Source organism: Melanerpes formicivorus, unplaced genomic scaffold (genome assembly GCF_026170545.1).
Source record: "Melanerpes formicivorus ecotype bairdi unplaced genomic scaffold, bMelFor1.0.p_v2 SCAF_51, whole genome shotgun sequence".
NCBI lineage: Eukaryota > Metazoa > Chordata > Aves > Piciformes > Picidae > Melanerpes > Melanerpes formicivorus.
In genome coordinates, this window is record NW_027142403.1 from 3,365,380 (window position 1) to 3,378,915 (window position 13,536).

General features: G+C 45.8%; 1 protein-coding gene across 5 annotated transcripts; it reads left to right on the forward strand.

Annotated features, from left to right (window-relative positions):
- The first annotated feature begins 752 nt into the window (after positions 1 to 752).
- On the forward strand, positions 753 to 13,462 carry GPR161 (G protein-coupled receptor 161). 5 transcript variants are annotated; one of them, XM_068160654.1, is made up of 9 exons: positions 753 to 871; positions 1,430 to 1,519; positions 2,227 to 2,307; positions 2,411 to 2,511; positions 2,609 to 3,020; positions 3,564 to 4,288; positions 5,810 to 5,914; positions 8,903 to 9,034; positions 10,315 to 13,462. In XM_068160654.1, exons 5-9 carry the CDS (start codon positions 2,653 to 2,655, stop codon positions 10,560 to 10,562), a joined length of 1,578 nt encoding a protein of 525 aa, XP_068016755.1. In that variant the 5' UTR covers positions 753 to 871; positions 1,430 to 1,519; positions 2,227 to 2,307; positions 2,411 to 2,511; positions 2,609 to 2,652; the 3' UTR covers positions 10,563 to 13,462. The 5 variants fall into 5 exon arrangements, with proteins under 5 accessions (XP_068016755.1, XP_068016754.1, XP_068016756.1 ...); XM_068160653.1 differs by having other exon boundaries at positions 2,274 to 2,307; XM_068160655.1 differs by having other exon boundaries at positions 2,274 to 2,307; positions 2,415 to 2,511.
- The last annotated feature ends 74 nt before the right edge of the window (positions 13,463 to 13,536 follow it).

The following is a 13,536-nucleotide window of genomic DNA, read 5'->3' on the forward strand; positions in this document are numbered from 1 at the left end:
GTACATTTAATCCTGTGGGAAATTATGGGTAGAACTGATTGAGAATGACATGTAATTCGCTGTTACAGCGTTGATGGATGGTTACTGGTGTTGCCTTTCTGTGTCACCTAAAGAACACACTAGCGCCCTGGGAACTTCCTTTGGCACAGGGGCACAACATGGGAGTCTGCCTCCTTTTGTTGGACAGGCCACAGCACCAGGAAGACGCTGGCCCCAGGAATGTGATGCCTGTGTCACAGGGTCAGGGATGTGCAAGCATGGCATCGTACTGTCCTTCACTCTCTACTGTGCCCACCTGTGCTTTGCTTCAGGTAGGGTGGAAGAATCCTCCCCAAAACTGTTACTGTTAATATAATTTTAGAAGAGCAATTAGAACCTGCCCTCTGTGATGTGACTTGCACTGTGTGCTGAGGCAAATCACTTCATCTGCATGATCCTTAGAATGCAGGATTCCCCTCAACTGGATTCCTTCGTTTTCATCAGAGCTGTGAGGAGCCCTGCGGTTGTAGGGGAGAGGTGGCTCTGCTTCAGGGCTGGTCCACGGGCTAGCTGCAGTGTCTCGCTGCAGCCGGGTCCCGGTGAGACTCCCTTCAGTGACCGAATGGCGAAGCACACGACAGGGCTGTGCTGAAGCCCCACTCGCGTGGCGGGAGCCCGCGCGCACAGAAAATGGCGGGTGGCGAGGCCGAGGAGGGGGCGCCGCGGGAAACAGGCGGGGCGGGGCGGGGCGGGCCGAGCTGGCGGCAGGGGGCATGGCCATGGCGGGCGAGGGTCGGGCCAGGGCTCGGGGCCTCTGTGCTGGCGACGGTGGCGGCTGTAGGGAGTTCGGGGTGCTGTAACCCGAAACCTCCTGCAGCGGCGGCGGCAGGCGGTGAGTGCGCTGGCGGCCACGGCGGGGCGAGGGACAGGTGGGAGTAGCGGCGTGACCCGCTCGCCGCTGATGGGACCGGGAGGGGTGAGGGATGCCTGGGGAGCGGGAGGCGCTGCCCCTGCTCTTTGTTCATTGCCGGAGGGAGCGTGGGGGCAAAATGGCGATCCCCTCCCTGTCAGGCGCATCTCTATCTGGCTGGCTTTATGCGTGTGTGCTGGCACGCCTGGCCGGACGGGGAGGGGATGCTCCCCCAGCCCCGGGTGGGACAGCTCTTCCGGAGGCCTCCTCCCCGCGGTGTGCAGCGGGGCCATTAGGGGACGGGGCACATCAGATGGACCCGCGCCGTCGCTGCTGTGGGGAGCAGCCGCGCCCATCGTGGGGTAACCACCTTCCCAAAACGTGGAGCAGCCCAGCGGCACCGGCAACGCTCAGGGCGGCGGGGCGGGTGCGTTTGGGGAAAACTGGAGGCGAAGTACTTCTGCGAACAGTCGGCCGGCAGCCTCGCTAGAAAGGAGGCAAGTTACAAAGCAAGGCCGAATAATGTCTTTACACTCTTAGGCAGGCACAGATGAAAATGGAAAAAACACAGCTCTCCATCCCGACATTGCTGCCCAAGGCCCCGGCAGATGCGCAGACTAAGGCATTTCTGTGAGTACTCGGGGCCGTTGGGGATCTGTGGATGGGCACAGCCACAGTTACCTGAGATAACTTTTCCTGAGTCCCTAATTTCCAAGAAAAGAAAATGTCAACTTTATATTAATTGGTAGACTCATTTTGTTTTGCATATTTGCATTTTCGGTGGTGTTTTTCCTTCAGGGTGTTGGTCTGCAGATGGGTAAAGGATTGAATGAAGTAGATAGGAGTGCTTCATGGAGACAGCAGGGAAAAAAAAGGCTGCAAAGGAATTTAGAGAAATACTGAGGTTTCACAAAACGAGATTGTGGGATGGATACTGAGAAGTTAAACGGTTCTTAAACCAGCAGGATAGATGCTAACACTACAAGTCAATGGTTAAAGGTGCTCAAACATTTCTGTAGGGTGGACTGAGGCTTAATGCAAGGAACTGTCTTTCAAACCTCTTGTACAGTGAACCAGTTCCCCAGTCTTTTGGTATTGACAGTAAAGTAGACTCACCACTGTAGCTAAGGTGATTGTGAACATAGAGGAGTGATGTTGAGAGAGTATGTGCAATGTGAGTCTTCCAATGTTACTTAGCAACTATCAAGAAAGACTCAGCATGGTATGAACAGCCAGACATCCACAGACAGCCAGCAAGTGCTGCATAGGCAGAACACAAGGTAATGATGAGGATAAACAAGCAGAACTTCAAAAAAAAACACACTTTTTTTTTCCAGTGAGAGAAACAAAGACTGAGAGTGAGATTCTTCTTGTCTCTTTACAGCCTAAGTGAAAGGACTGAGTGAGATGCACAGCTGGTAAGTATGACCTATAAACAAGCAAAAGCCTTAGAAAAAATTCAAGGTAAAATGTGCTAATTTTCTTCCTTGTTTCTCCCTTCCACCTCTTTTTGTCTTTTAGACAGTTTCTTCCCAGTTCTAGGCCTGGCTCTGTCGCTGACCTCTTTGGTATATCCATAGGCAGTCACTTCCCCATCTACAATGGTTTCCTGCGTCCTACAGGTAAATTTTAATTAAAGCAGGCAAAAGGGCCTCAAGTATTTGGAGGGAGTTTGAAGAAGTCTTGCCTGAATGTTTCTGAGCGTTGTTCTGCTTCTAGCTGCTCGGCATGTCTTGGCTGCTCCAGTTCTGTACGCTCTGACCATGAGCAGCAATTCCTCCCTCAGCAACGTGAAGGGCCTGAGGAACCTCACCGCGCAGGAAGACGGGGTGGTCAGAGTCACCGAGTCCATCGCTATAATCGTCATCGCCATCTTCATCTGTTTGGGCAACCTGGTGATTGTCGTCACCCTCTATCGGAAGTCTTACCTTCTCACACTGAGCAACAAGTTTGTGTTCAGCCTGACCCTCTCAAACTTTCTACTGTCTGTACTGGTGCTACCCTTTGTTGTCACCAGCTCCATCAGGCGGGAATGGATCTTTGGAGTTGTTTGGTGCAATTTCTCTGCCCTGCTGTACATGCTGATCAGCTCAGCCAGCATGCTTACTCTTGGACTCATAGCTATAGACCGGTAAGAAGGACTTTTCTAATGAATTATTGCTGAGGCATTCCATAGAGTGACTTGTTGGCTGCTCATAGAGTTGACTTCTCCATAAAGGGCCTCGTTGGCTGCTCACAATGTTGAGAAGCATTGCAGTGGTCAATGCTGTGTTCTGTTGTAGTGTCTTTTTTCCAGCCCTCTGTGAAATGTTGATAAGGGAAAGAATTATACCATCAGTAATGCAGTATGTAGATGTGCATCTAGAGTTTTGTGGAGCTACTGATGGTATAACAACATCCTACTTGAGAGACAAATAATGTGAAATTCCAGATGATACCCTAAGCGTGCACACATGTAGGGACAGATCTAACAGCTGCATGTGAGTCTTCAGCCAACTTTAACAATCCTGCCTGCAATGATATGTATTTTTACATGTAATTATTTTTGTAAACAGGTCCCTGAGCCCACTTCAAGGTTTGGAGAAAAGAGAACTAGATTTCAATGTCATTTGAATCCATTCTTTCTTTACTGTCTTCAGAGCTCCTGTTGACTCTTTCTTTTCTTTTCCCCCAGGTACTATGCTGTCCTGTACCCGATGGTTTACCCAATGAAGATAACGGGCAACAGAGCAGTGGTAGCTCTTGTGTATGTGTGGCTGCATTCCCTTATTGGCTGCCTTCCTCCTCTTTTTGGCTGGTCATCTTTGGAGTTTGACCAATTCAAGTGGATGTGTGTGGCAGCCTGGCATAAGGAGGTTGGCTACACTGCCTTCTGGCAGATCTGGTGCGCGTTGCTGCCTTTTGTGGTCATGATGATCTGCTACGGATTCATATTCCGTGTGGCAAGGATTAAGGCCCGGAAAATCCACTGTGGCAGCGTCGTCATTGTGGAGGACGATTCCCAGAGGAACGGGAGGAAGAACTCCAGCACCTCCACATCCTCTTCTGGCAGCCGAAGGAATGCTTTCCAGGGGGTTGTCTACTCAGCCAACCAGTGCAAGGCTTTCATAACAATTTTGGTTGTCATCGGTGCCTTCGTGATTACGTGGGGACCTTACATGGTAGTAATTACATCAGAGGCCCTTTGGGGAAAAAACAGTATTTCCCCTGCCTTGGAGACATTAGCTACGTGGTTGTCCTTTTCCAGTGCCATTTGCCATCCGCTAATTTATGGACTGTGGAACAAGACGGTGCGCAAGGAGCTCCTAGGAATGTGCTTTGGGGATCGGTACTACCGCGAGTCCTTTGTGCAGCGGCATCGGACGTCGAGGTTATTCAGCATTTCCAACAGGATCACAGGTGAGACACATGGCCACAAGACACTCTTCTTTCATACCTGTGAGAGCAAGGCTGAATGTGTGCTGGACATGTTTCACAGCTCTGACTGTTCCAACGGCTTTGACTTACCCAAGTGGAATGTTCCTGGAGGTTTCATCTGGTTTTTTGTTCAGGTTACCATAGATACTTGAAAGGAGAACATTATTTTTGGTGGGAGTTAACCTCTTTCTCATACTCTAGTAAAATTTGCTCTGCCAGAGAAGACATAAGAAAAGATAAATAATTTTTATAACCCACATGACTTTCTCAGGTGCTTCCTTTTATAAGCCTGCTGCTGTTTTGAGTTGCCCAGGTTTGAGCACTACCAATAGTATGTTCTGCAGCACTTGCTCTTTGATTCCTGGCTTTATGCTGCAACACTTTGAGCTTCACCAAAGTTACACTATTACTTCTGTAAATTGAGTTTTTAAGCTTAGTGGTTGTAAAGAACAATACTATAGACTAAGTAAGACTTTGTAAAAGAACAAAACTATTTGATGGCTTCCCAAGTTGCAGGCTGAGCGCATCTGTTTGCCTAGGAGTTTGGTTTCTTTTTAAGTAGCAATGCAACAAAATTCTGATTTCTCATGATTCAAAAATGGGACATCTTCATGGAGTCCTGTGGGACATTTCTTGCAGAGGCAGGAACTCAAATTGTTTAATTGAGAAGGAAGATCCAAGCTGCAGAAGGAAGGAGAGAGCAGCCAGGCATCCGTTATCTTTTCCACAACCTGGGATCACTGGGAGAGACTCCCACCTAAATGAAAGAGTTCTACAGTTGCAGCCACATCACAAGCTGCAGGAACTCTCTTAGCTCTCCTCCCTTTGGCAAGTCTGTATTCAGGAGATGCTATGGATACATTGGGATCTGAGGTGGGAGGGAAAAGTCAGGAAATTAATCTTTCCCAGTGATAAGAAGCTGACAGCTTCAAGTTTATCAGATGTATTAGCTGGAGGCTGATAGGGAGGGATAACAAAATAACCCAACCAAACAAACCCACAACAAAATCTTGAATGGGATCCAAAGACCTGGAATACTAGAATCCTTTCCCTTTTTATTTTGGGGATTTGAAAGAACCTGGGCATCTTGGTGCCCCAGCCTTGCTCATGAGCTGCCTGGCACTTGAGCTTCCTTCTAGTCATAGCTGCTGGTGCCTACCATGTTATTCTCTGTCTAGAAGGTGTCTGGCAAATATCCCTATCTGTCTGCTTGTGCTCTGTGTTCAGCCTGTGTGGCTGATAAAACAGATGCAATTGCAAAAAGAGTGGGAGGAAGATAGTGTAGGTAGAAAGGAAACTTGCCATATGGAAAGACTTCAAGGATACCTGAAAGCTGCTGACTGGATTTCTTAGGTGGGAAGTCCAGGTGCTGTGCACTCTGCATCAGCAAAGTCAGATTTATATGTAGAATAAGAAATAAGACAAAAGTGTATTACTGAAAGAGGTTTTCAGTATTGCAGCCCTCTTAAACCTTCACTGTGTAACAAGAAAACTCTCTTGCAGATTTGGGACTATCTCCTCATCTCACTGCCCTCATGGCAGGTGGGCGGCCATTAGGAAACAGCAGCAGCACAGGAGACACAGGATTCAGCTGCTCACAGGATTCAGGTAAGTAAAAGTCTCTTGCTGTCTTTTCTTGGGCAGAACTTGAACTTGGCAAAACTCTCTGGGATAGTCTGTATTTACACACAGATGACATGAAGCATCTGTTCCAGCTGTTACAACAAAATTGCTGCAGTTGCTATTTTTCTTTCTTTGCTCTCAATATATTTACTTGCAAAGCACTGTTTGCTCCAAGGAATGATGACTCTTCCTGGACAATGTGTCCTGGGAACAGGACTTGATGGCTTTGTGATCAAATTCTTCAGGGACTTCCCCTGTTCCCTTTCAGGAACAGAACAACCAAGTGCTGTGGAGAATGTGCTTCTCCCTTGTTTTATTTAAGAGACCTTGTCTTGTTCATCCTGCAGTGTAAACACAAATGCTGAGGAGAATTTCAGCTACTTAAGACTGTGTCAATACTTAAGGTCCCTCCACTGAAAATAGTTTGGAAAAGGGAAAAAAGAGTTCTTTTCTGGCCAGAACTACAGCTAGATTTTTCTGGCCCTGAGTTCAGCTACCACTCCTTTACTGCTCTAGTTATTTTAAAGAGTATTTCTGTTCTGGAGACACCAGAGGGTGGTATTCTGACATTTGCTTGGTGTTTAGAGGCTTGTTTCTTCTGTAAAGGAAGTCTGTGGAACTGGGATTTGTTTTGGTAGGTGTTTTACACTGGTAGTTTCATGCCTGTTGGAGGTTATTCTGCAGCTGTGTATGACAGAGAATAGAACCACAGAATGCATTGGATTGGAAGCTACCCTTCAAGGTTGACTTGTCCAATCATCTTGCAGTCAGCAGGGCCACCCCCAACTAGTTCCAAGTTGCTCTGGGCCCCATCAGTGTTGACCTTGAATGTCTCCAGCGATGTGTCTTCCACCATCTCTCTAGTCAACCTGTTCCAGTATTTCCCTGCACTCATTGGGAAGAACTTCTTTCTAATGTCCAACTTGAATGTACCCTACTCTAGTTTAAAACCATTGCCCCTTGTCCTATAACCACAGGCCCTTCTAAACAGTCCCTCCCCAGCCTTCCTGCAGGCTCCCTTCAGACACTGAAATCCTGCTGTAAGGTCTCCTTGGAGCCTTCTCTTCCCCAGTCTGAACAACCCCAACCCTCTCAGCCTGTCTCCATAGGAGAGGTGCTCCAGCCCTCTGATCATCTTTGTGGCCTTCTTCTGGATCCGCTTCAGCAGGTCCATGTCCTTCCTGTGTTGAGGACTCCAGAGCTGGACACAGTACCCCAGGTGAGGTCTCACCAGAGCAGAGGAGAGTGGCAGAATCACCTCTCTTGACCTGGCCTGCTGGCCAGACTTCTTTTGATGCAGGCCATTCTGGGCTGCAAGTGCACATTGCTGGCTCATGTTCGGCTTCTCATCCACCAGTGCCCCTAAGTCCTTTCCTGCAGGGCTCTTCTCAATCTCATCATGCCCCAGCCTGTGTAAACCTGGTAAACCTCACTCAGTTAGGAGGATGTTGTGTTAACCGTCTTTTGAGGAATGGTGCTGATCAGTTTAAACAAGTAAACAAACTGGGTGCACACTGAAAGTTGTTAGAAGTGCAACTGTTATGGAGGGGGTACAGTCCATAGCTTGGGAATGATATATGGTGATCCACTGTGAAGTGCTGTTTCACTGGATGCAGGAGTGAAAAACATCTGAGTGATGCTAGCTGCACATGAAATCTGAAATGAGAGACCTGAGTGCCAAATGCTAGAACTAATGTCTTAATATCAGTTATTCTAAGGAAGAAGCTCCACCCTGTAGGAATAAGATGATAGTGTCTTTGCTAGCCTCATTTGGAAAAACACACTGAAATTCTGCTCCATGGAAGAAAGTATTTGTGCAGGCAGCCTCAGACCCAGGTGAGCCACAGAACCCACAGAAAATCAGTAGTTTATTTGGGACTGTGTACTGGGGCAGGAGCTCATTCTCTTTTGTGTGTGCTGGAGGGAGATCTAGGACATAACACAGAAGTATCACCCCAAAAAGTTTCTCTTTGCTGTATCACAATGAATTGTCAGCAAAGACTAGACTGTGGAGGAGTATGTTGTCTGGAGGTACACCCTTGGCAATATCTTTTACTTTCTGTGAAATGGGTGCTGCAAAAAGAGCAGATCTGGGAATCAAAAGCATTAAAGTGGGTGAAGAAGGATGTGAAGCCACTATTTAGGGGAGTTATGAAACCTGTGAAGGCTTTTTGTCATGTTGCAGGAGTAAATAGCCCAATATGGAGTGTGTGCATGCTGCACCTTCCAGCAGCAGCTTTCCTGAGGCCTGCTGGCTCATCACTGTTCTAGTATCTCCTGAAAATGCTTGCCACACTTCTGCCTTGCCCAGCAGAGACCAGCATTGCAAAGGAGGTCTATGCTGCAGTCTTGTCCTCTGTGTGAAGAGATAGCAGGATGAATTTCCTCATGCTTGTAAAATCTATTTCATACTGTAAAGGTGCCAAGCAAATACAGGGAGGTGAAATGAAAGACTCCTAAACTGGAAGAAAAAGACTCATCAGGCGTAAGTCATTCCTAACCAGCAAGGGATTTTTCCTCCTTCAAGAAAGTCAAAACAGATTATTGGAGACAAACTAAATGGAACAGAAAAAATCTCCAGTCTGATTACAAGCATGACATTTGTTTGTCAGGGTGGCTATTGTTAACCTCTTATATTCATCAGGAAAGGGGAGAAGTTGCCCTCAACTTCACCCTTTACTTACTGAAGGTAAGGCTTCTGCTTTGTCTGCTGTCCCACTGACATTATAAGCTGTGCAGCTGAGCATTTCAGAGCTGATGGAAGTTTTAGATGGCTAATGAGAAAATTCAGTGAAAACTCTTGACCACATTGTTTTTCTGGGCAGTGTTTAATTCAAGCTGGAATGGATTCACAAAAGCTGAGCTCAAACATCTTTTAGAGGAACTACTACAGACTGAAAAGTTTTTACCATCACTCAGATATTCTGTCTCAGTGCTGCCCTGTTTTACTTGAGAACTCTTGCTTTGTTTCAGGAACAGATACAATGCTTCTTGAAGATTATAGCTCAGATGGCACTCATGCCCCACACTGCATCTGTCCTCCTCGAAGGAGGAGTTCAGTGACATTTGAAGATGAAGTAGAGCAAATTAAAGGTGGGATTAGGGGTAAGTATGGAAATGCTCAGAACCAATTACATAGCCTGCTTAGAATGCCTCCCAGGACCTTCAGAATTGCCTTAAAGCATAGCTGACCACTGTTCACCTTGACAGACCTGACCATTCATGCCAGGTACAACAGATCAGGTCTTTCTTCCAATCTCAAGCAGCAACAGACAAGGACAAGAGTTAAAATCTTGTGATTCCCTGTGTACACCTCATGATTTACAGCAGTATTCTGTCTTCAACACCACTCATCTGGTGGCTGCTGTGATCTGTTTTAAGTTGTCCTGCTCCCACACTTTTGTTCCTTTATCCCAGTATTTCTCATTTGCTGCCTCCTCTCAACTTTGTCATTCACAGACTTCAAATTCTTCCATTTATAGTCTTTAATGGTCTGAAGAGAATTTCAATTTGGTTTACTTCTTTATTTAACTTTCACTTTATGGTTTCACAGAAGAAATGTGTGAAAATAGGTGCACTTGTCTTTTTTGGGGTAAACTCACTTGATTAGGTCCCTTCCAACCCTGAATGATACTATGATTAGGTGCCAGCAAAGTGTTGCTGGATCATCTGTCAAATACAGGGGGGAAAATTTCAACCCACCACACATAGTTTAATTTAAGCTGATGTGGACTAGAAAACTTGATAGTAACAACTGAGTTGACTAAACAAATGATTGTGGACAGTACAAAAATGAACAGAATGCCCTTAAGAATCAAGTGATAATAAAACCTGGCCAGTTTTTATGATTCTGAAATGATGAGGAGACTCTTCCTGTGGAATTTTCTCTTCAAACATCTTGGCAGAATTCCCTTTGCCCTCATCCCAGCATGAGCTGACTGTGTCCTTGGACAAATACATTACCAGACATTTCCTATTATCTTTCTGAGTGGTTATGCAAGGGCAAGCATCTTACTTTTCATACAGTTTAGTGAGAGAGGGATATCTTAGTGCAAAAGTTTGCCACAGGTTTAGCAGTTCTCCCTGGTATGTCTCAGGGTTTTCAGAATCTTTTGAGGCTCTAAATTATTTCATCAGTTTCCTTGAAGACTTAAGGACAAATACCTGTGTTGCACAATGTGTTGGTGGGTAGAGAGGTAGCCTAAGGCTACCACAAATAGTTTAGGAGCCCTGGGTACTGTAGGGTAGTTGTTTTGCAGAAAGCAGAATCAGACCTTTACAAAAGGCTCAACATTAGTCTTCAAGCACTTGTGCAGGCGTGCTGATCAACTTAATTTTCTGATATGTTGCACTTTTTTTGTGTGTTCTTTCTGGTTTTGTCTTAGAAGCTGCAAAGAATTCTGTTCTTCATGTGAAAGCTGAAGTCCATAAATCTCTGGACAGTTACGCATCCAGTTTAGCAAGAGCCATTGAAGCTGATGTGAAAATCAGCTTGTTTGGGGAAGATGCTTTGCCAGGAGCTCTGTTCCCTGTGAGGACTCTGCCAGGAAGCACTATGAACACACGGCGGGGTGTCAGGCCCCATGCCAGCCAAAGACTCCACTTGCAGAGCATCGATGAAGGGAATATTTGACAGGAGCCATGGAGTAAGAAAACAAAATGAAACCACTAAGCAGGCCCTGCTACAGCTGTTAGTGTTTCAGCAGAGCCAGGGTGTCTTGTTGGGACGTTTTCAGTGGCTTTTTCTCAGCCCTTGAAAACCAGCTGAATTCTGGTACTTAGGAGTTTTACAGCAGTATTTGTTTACTGTTTAGGGGTGCTATTGACTCTTTTGTGCCATGTCTTAAATCTCTCACATAGTGCCTAAAAATGCAGAGTTTGGTTTCATCCACTAGATAATAGTCTGTTGAATCTTAAATCCATTATTGGCCAAAGCTGATATAGGATGAAAAAGGAGAAATCATAGAATTGTTAGGGTTGGAAGGGACCTCAAGGATCAGATAGTTCTAACCCCGCCCTGCCATGGGCAGGGACACCTCATAACTAGATCAGGTTGCTCAGAGCCACATCCAGCCTGGCCTTAAAAACCTTCAGGGATAGGGCTTCCAGCATCTCCCTGGGCAGCCTGTTCCAGTGTCTCACCACCCTCATGGGGAAGAACTTCCTAACATCCAGTCTGAATCTACCCCTTTCTAGTTTTGTTCCATTCCCCCTAGTTCTATAATTTCCTGACACCCTAAAAAGTCCCTCCCCAGCTTTCTTGTAGGCCTCCTTAAGATACTGGAAGGCCACAATACGTGCAGCGTTTAATTATTACTATGATTCTTTTCTGACCACTGGGATAATCAGATTAGAGTTGGAGTGCTCTGATAGGAGCTCCTGCTTTGAATACTCCTTACAGCCTTACTGTCATAGACTCCCAAATGAGGAGCACTTAGAATCATAGAATTGTTTTGCTTGGAAGAGACATTTAAAATTGTCAAGTCCAAACCATCAACCTCAGACCACCATGGCCATTATAGCATATCCCCAAGTGCCATGTCCACACATTTCTTGAACACTTCCAGAGATGCAACCCCACCACCTCCCTGGACAACCTATTCCAGTGCCTGCCTTCACTGAGGGCAAAACCTGAACTTTTCAGAGAGCTCATGCAGATTGTGGTTCTGCTGATATTTCTGCCTGTTCAGCTATCATAATGCTAGATCTGTAAATGGACTGTGCATTGCTCCTGTTACGAGCTGCCACCTTCTCTAGATCTAATAGGTGAAAGCAGATCTGTGCTGGAAATATCACAGAGATGGTATTTGACGAAGTCATCAGTGCTGAGTTCTTGGTTTCTCTAAGAACTTCACAGCTTTGCTTTTACTAAAAGGGCACTCTATGGCTATGGTAAGCTTGACAAAATACAAACAAGGTATTACCACTTCATGTTCAAGAGCTCATTTTTTCTAGAGAGAAAAGTTCTGTGAGTTTGGGGTTTTTATTCATGAGGGAATGTAGTGTTTAAGCTATAGTTACCTCAGTGTGTATATTTCTTGGAGTATTAATTCCTTAATCTCTGAAATAAGAACATTTGGCACTTACATTGCACTTTGCATGTTCTTAAGCACTGTACAGGCATTACCTTGTTAGGCCTTTGTGAGAGGGTTGATCAGCCCTGCTTGCCAAAGAAGGGGAGCTGGGCAAGTCAAGCTGCTGGCAGTGGAACAAATTGCAAAGGTGGAAAGGTCTGTTATAAAAAGAAGGATGAGGTAGATGGTACAAGTACACCCAGCTTCAGGAACCGTTCTGTGCCTGCCTAGGCTGGACCCTTCCTTACTCTGGGGGGGTTACAGCCCTGCCTTACTGCTTGTTTCAAAGAGAGGGAGACATAAGTGAGTAGGGTAATTTCTTGTGGGTGAGTGTCAGGGGCAAGTGGACTCGAGGGCCAAGGATTTGCATTTGTTTATTCTGTGCCTGTTCCCCCATGCCTCCACGTTTTCCCAGATGTGGTTTGTGTGAGTTTTTGCTGCAAGTTTGGAATTCAGGGGCTGGATGTTGCCATCTGAGCAAAAATTGTGTACACTTCTTAAATTGTGACTGTGCGTGACATACTCAAAGGTGGAGGAGCAAACTGCTTTTGAGGCAGAGTTTCAATCCACTACTGTATTTAGACAGCCTGTGTTCTGTGTTTCTGACTCAGATATATTTCAGCACCAACTTATATCTGTCTCTGGACAAAGCAACTTCACGAATATCAATCCCGTTACGTTCCCATGTCAGATAGAACTGCATGCTTAAAATTCAGTACGTGGTCTGCTGATTAAGAACAGGCTGTTCAAGGACACTGAAGCACCAGTAAGATGGTTCTTTGCATAATGCAGGAATGAAACAACTAGTCATAGTGAGGTCTTTTTACTCCTAATGCGATAGACAAATGTCAGCACTCATTAAAATGAGAAAATGGAAAAGCCCAGTATTTGCCAGGAAATGCCTTTCACTGGCATCATTATTGCTGTCATTAACATGACAATCGGAGGTGTTAGTAGTACTCGGCACTCCTGAAGGTACAGGCTTGCCTCAGGTGGCTTGATGTACTTCATCTGCATCCCTTTTCCTTGATACCCTTGCCTCAGAAGAAGCTGAGTCAAGCTGTTGCTGGGTGTGCAAATGGAGGTGCAGTCGAGGCTAGCCCCAGGCGGTGTATGGCTAGGAGGAGGACTTCCAGGGCACGCGTGAAAGCACGAAGTTTGTTAGTATTGTGTAAAAAGCACGTTTTTCACACAGGTACTGAGCCAAATTCAGCCTCCAGGCAGGTCAAAGGAGTTGTTTCAGTTTACACCCTGATTTTGGCTGTCAGTGCTAATGTCACTAATCCCTTATCTAGTGTAAATGTCGTGAATGTTTTTTGTACACACATTATAACCAGTTGTTACCAGAGTCATTATCGCACTTGAATTGTCATTAACCAAAGCAGTAATTAAGAAATGGACACATTTTGTAAAACTGTATTGCCCATCTTAAATAAAAAAGGAAAAAACCGCAACTCTTTCCAGCTTGGGATGGTCCGTGGTGCTTGTTTACAGAACTATTCACTTAACTTTAAAATGTTTTACTTTTAAAAG

Bases quoted from the DNA above. Each gene is read 5' to 3' on its own strand.
- GPR161 (XM_068160654.1), top strand. From the start codon at position 2,653: ATGAGCAGCAATTCCTCCCTCAGCAACGTGAAGGGCCTGAGGAACCTC. The intron at 3,021-3,563 runs GTAAGAAGGACT...CTTTTCCCCCAG, and splicing joins GGACTCATAGCTATAGACCG to GTACTATGCTGTCCTGTACC. The intron at 4,289-5,809 runs GTGAGACACATG...ACTCTCTTGCAG, and splicing joins CATTTCCAACAGGATCACAG to ATTTGGGACTATCTCCTCAT.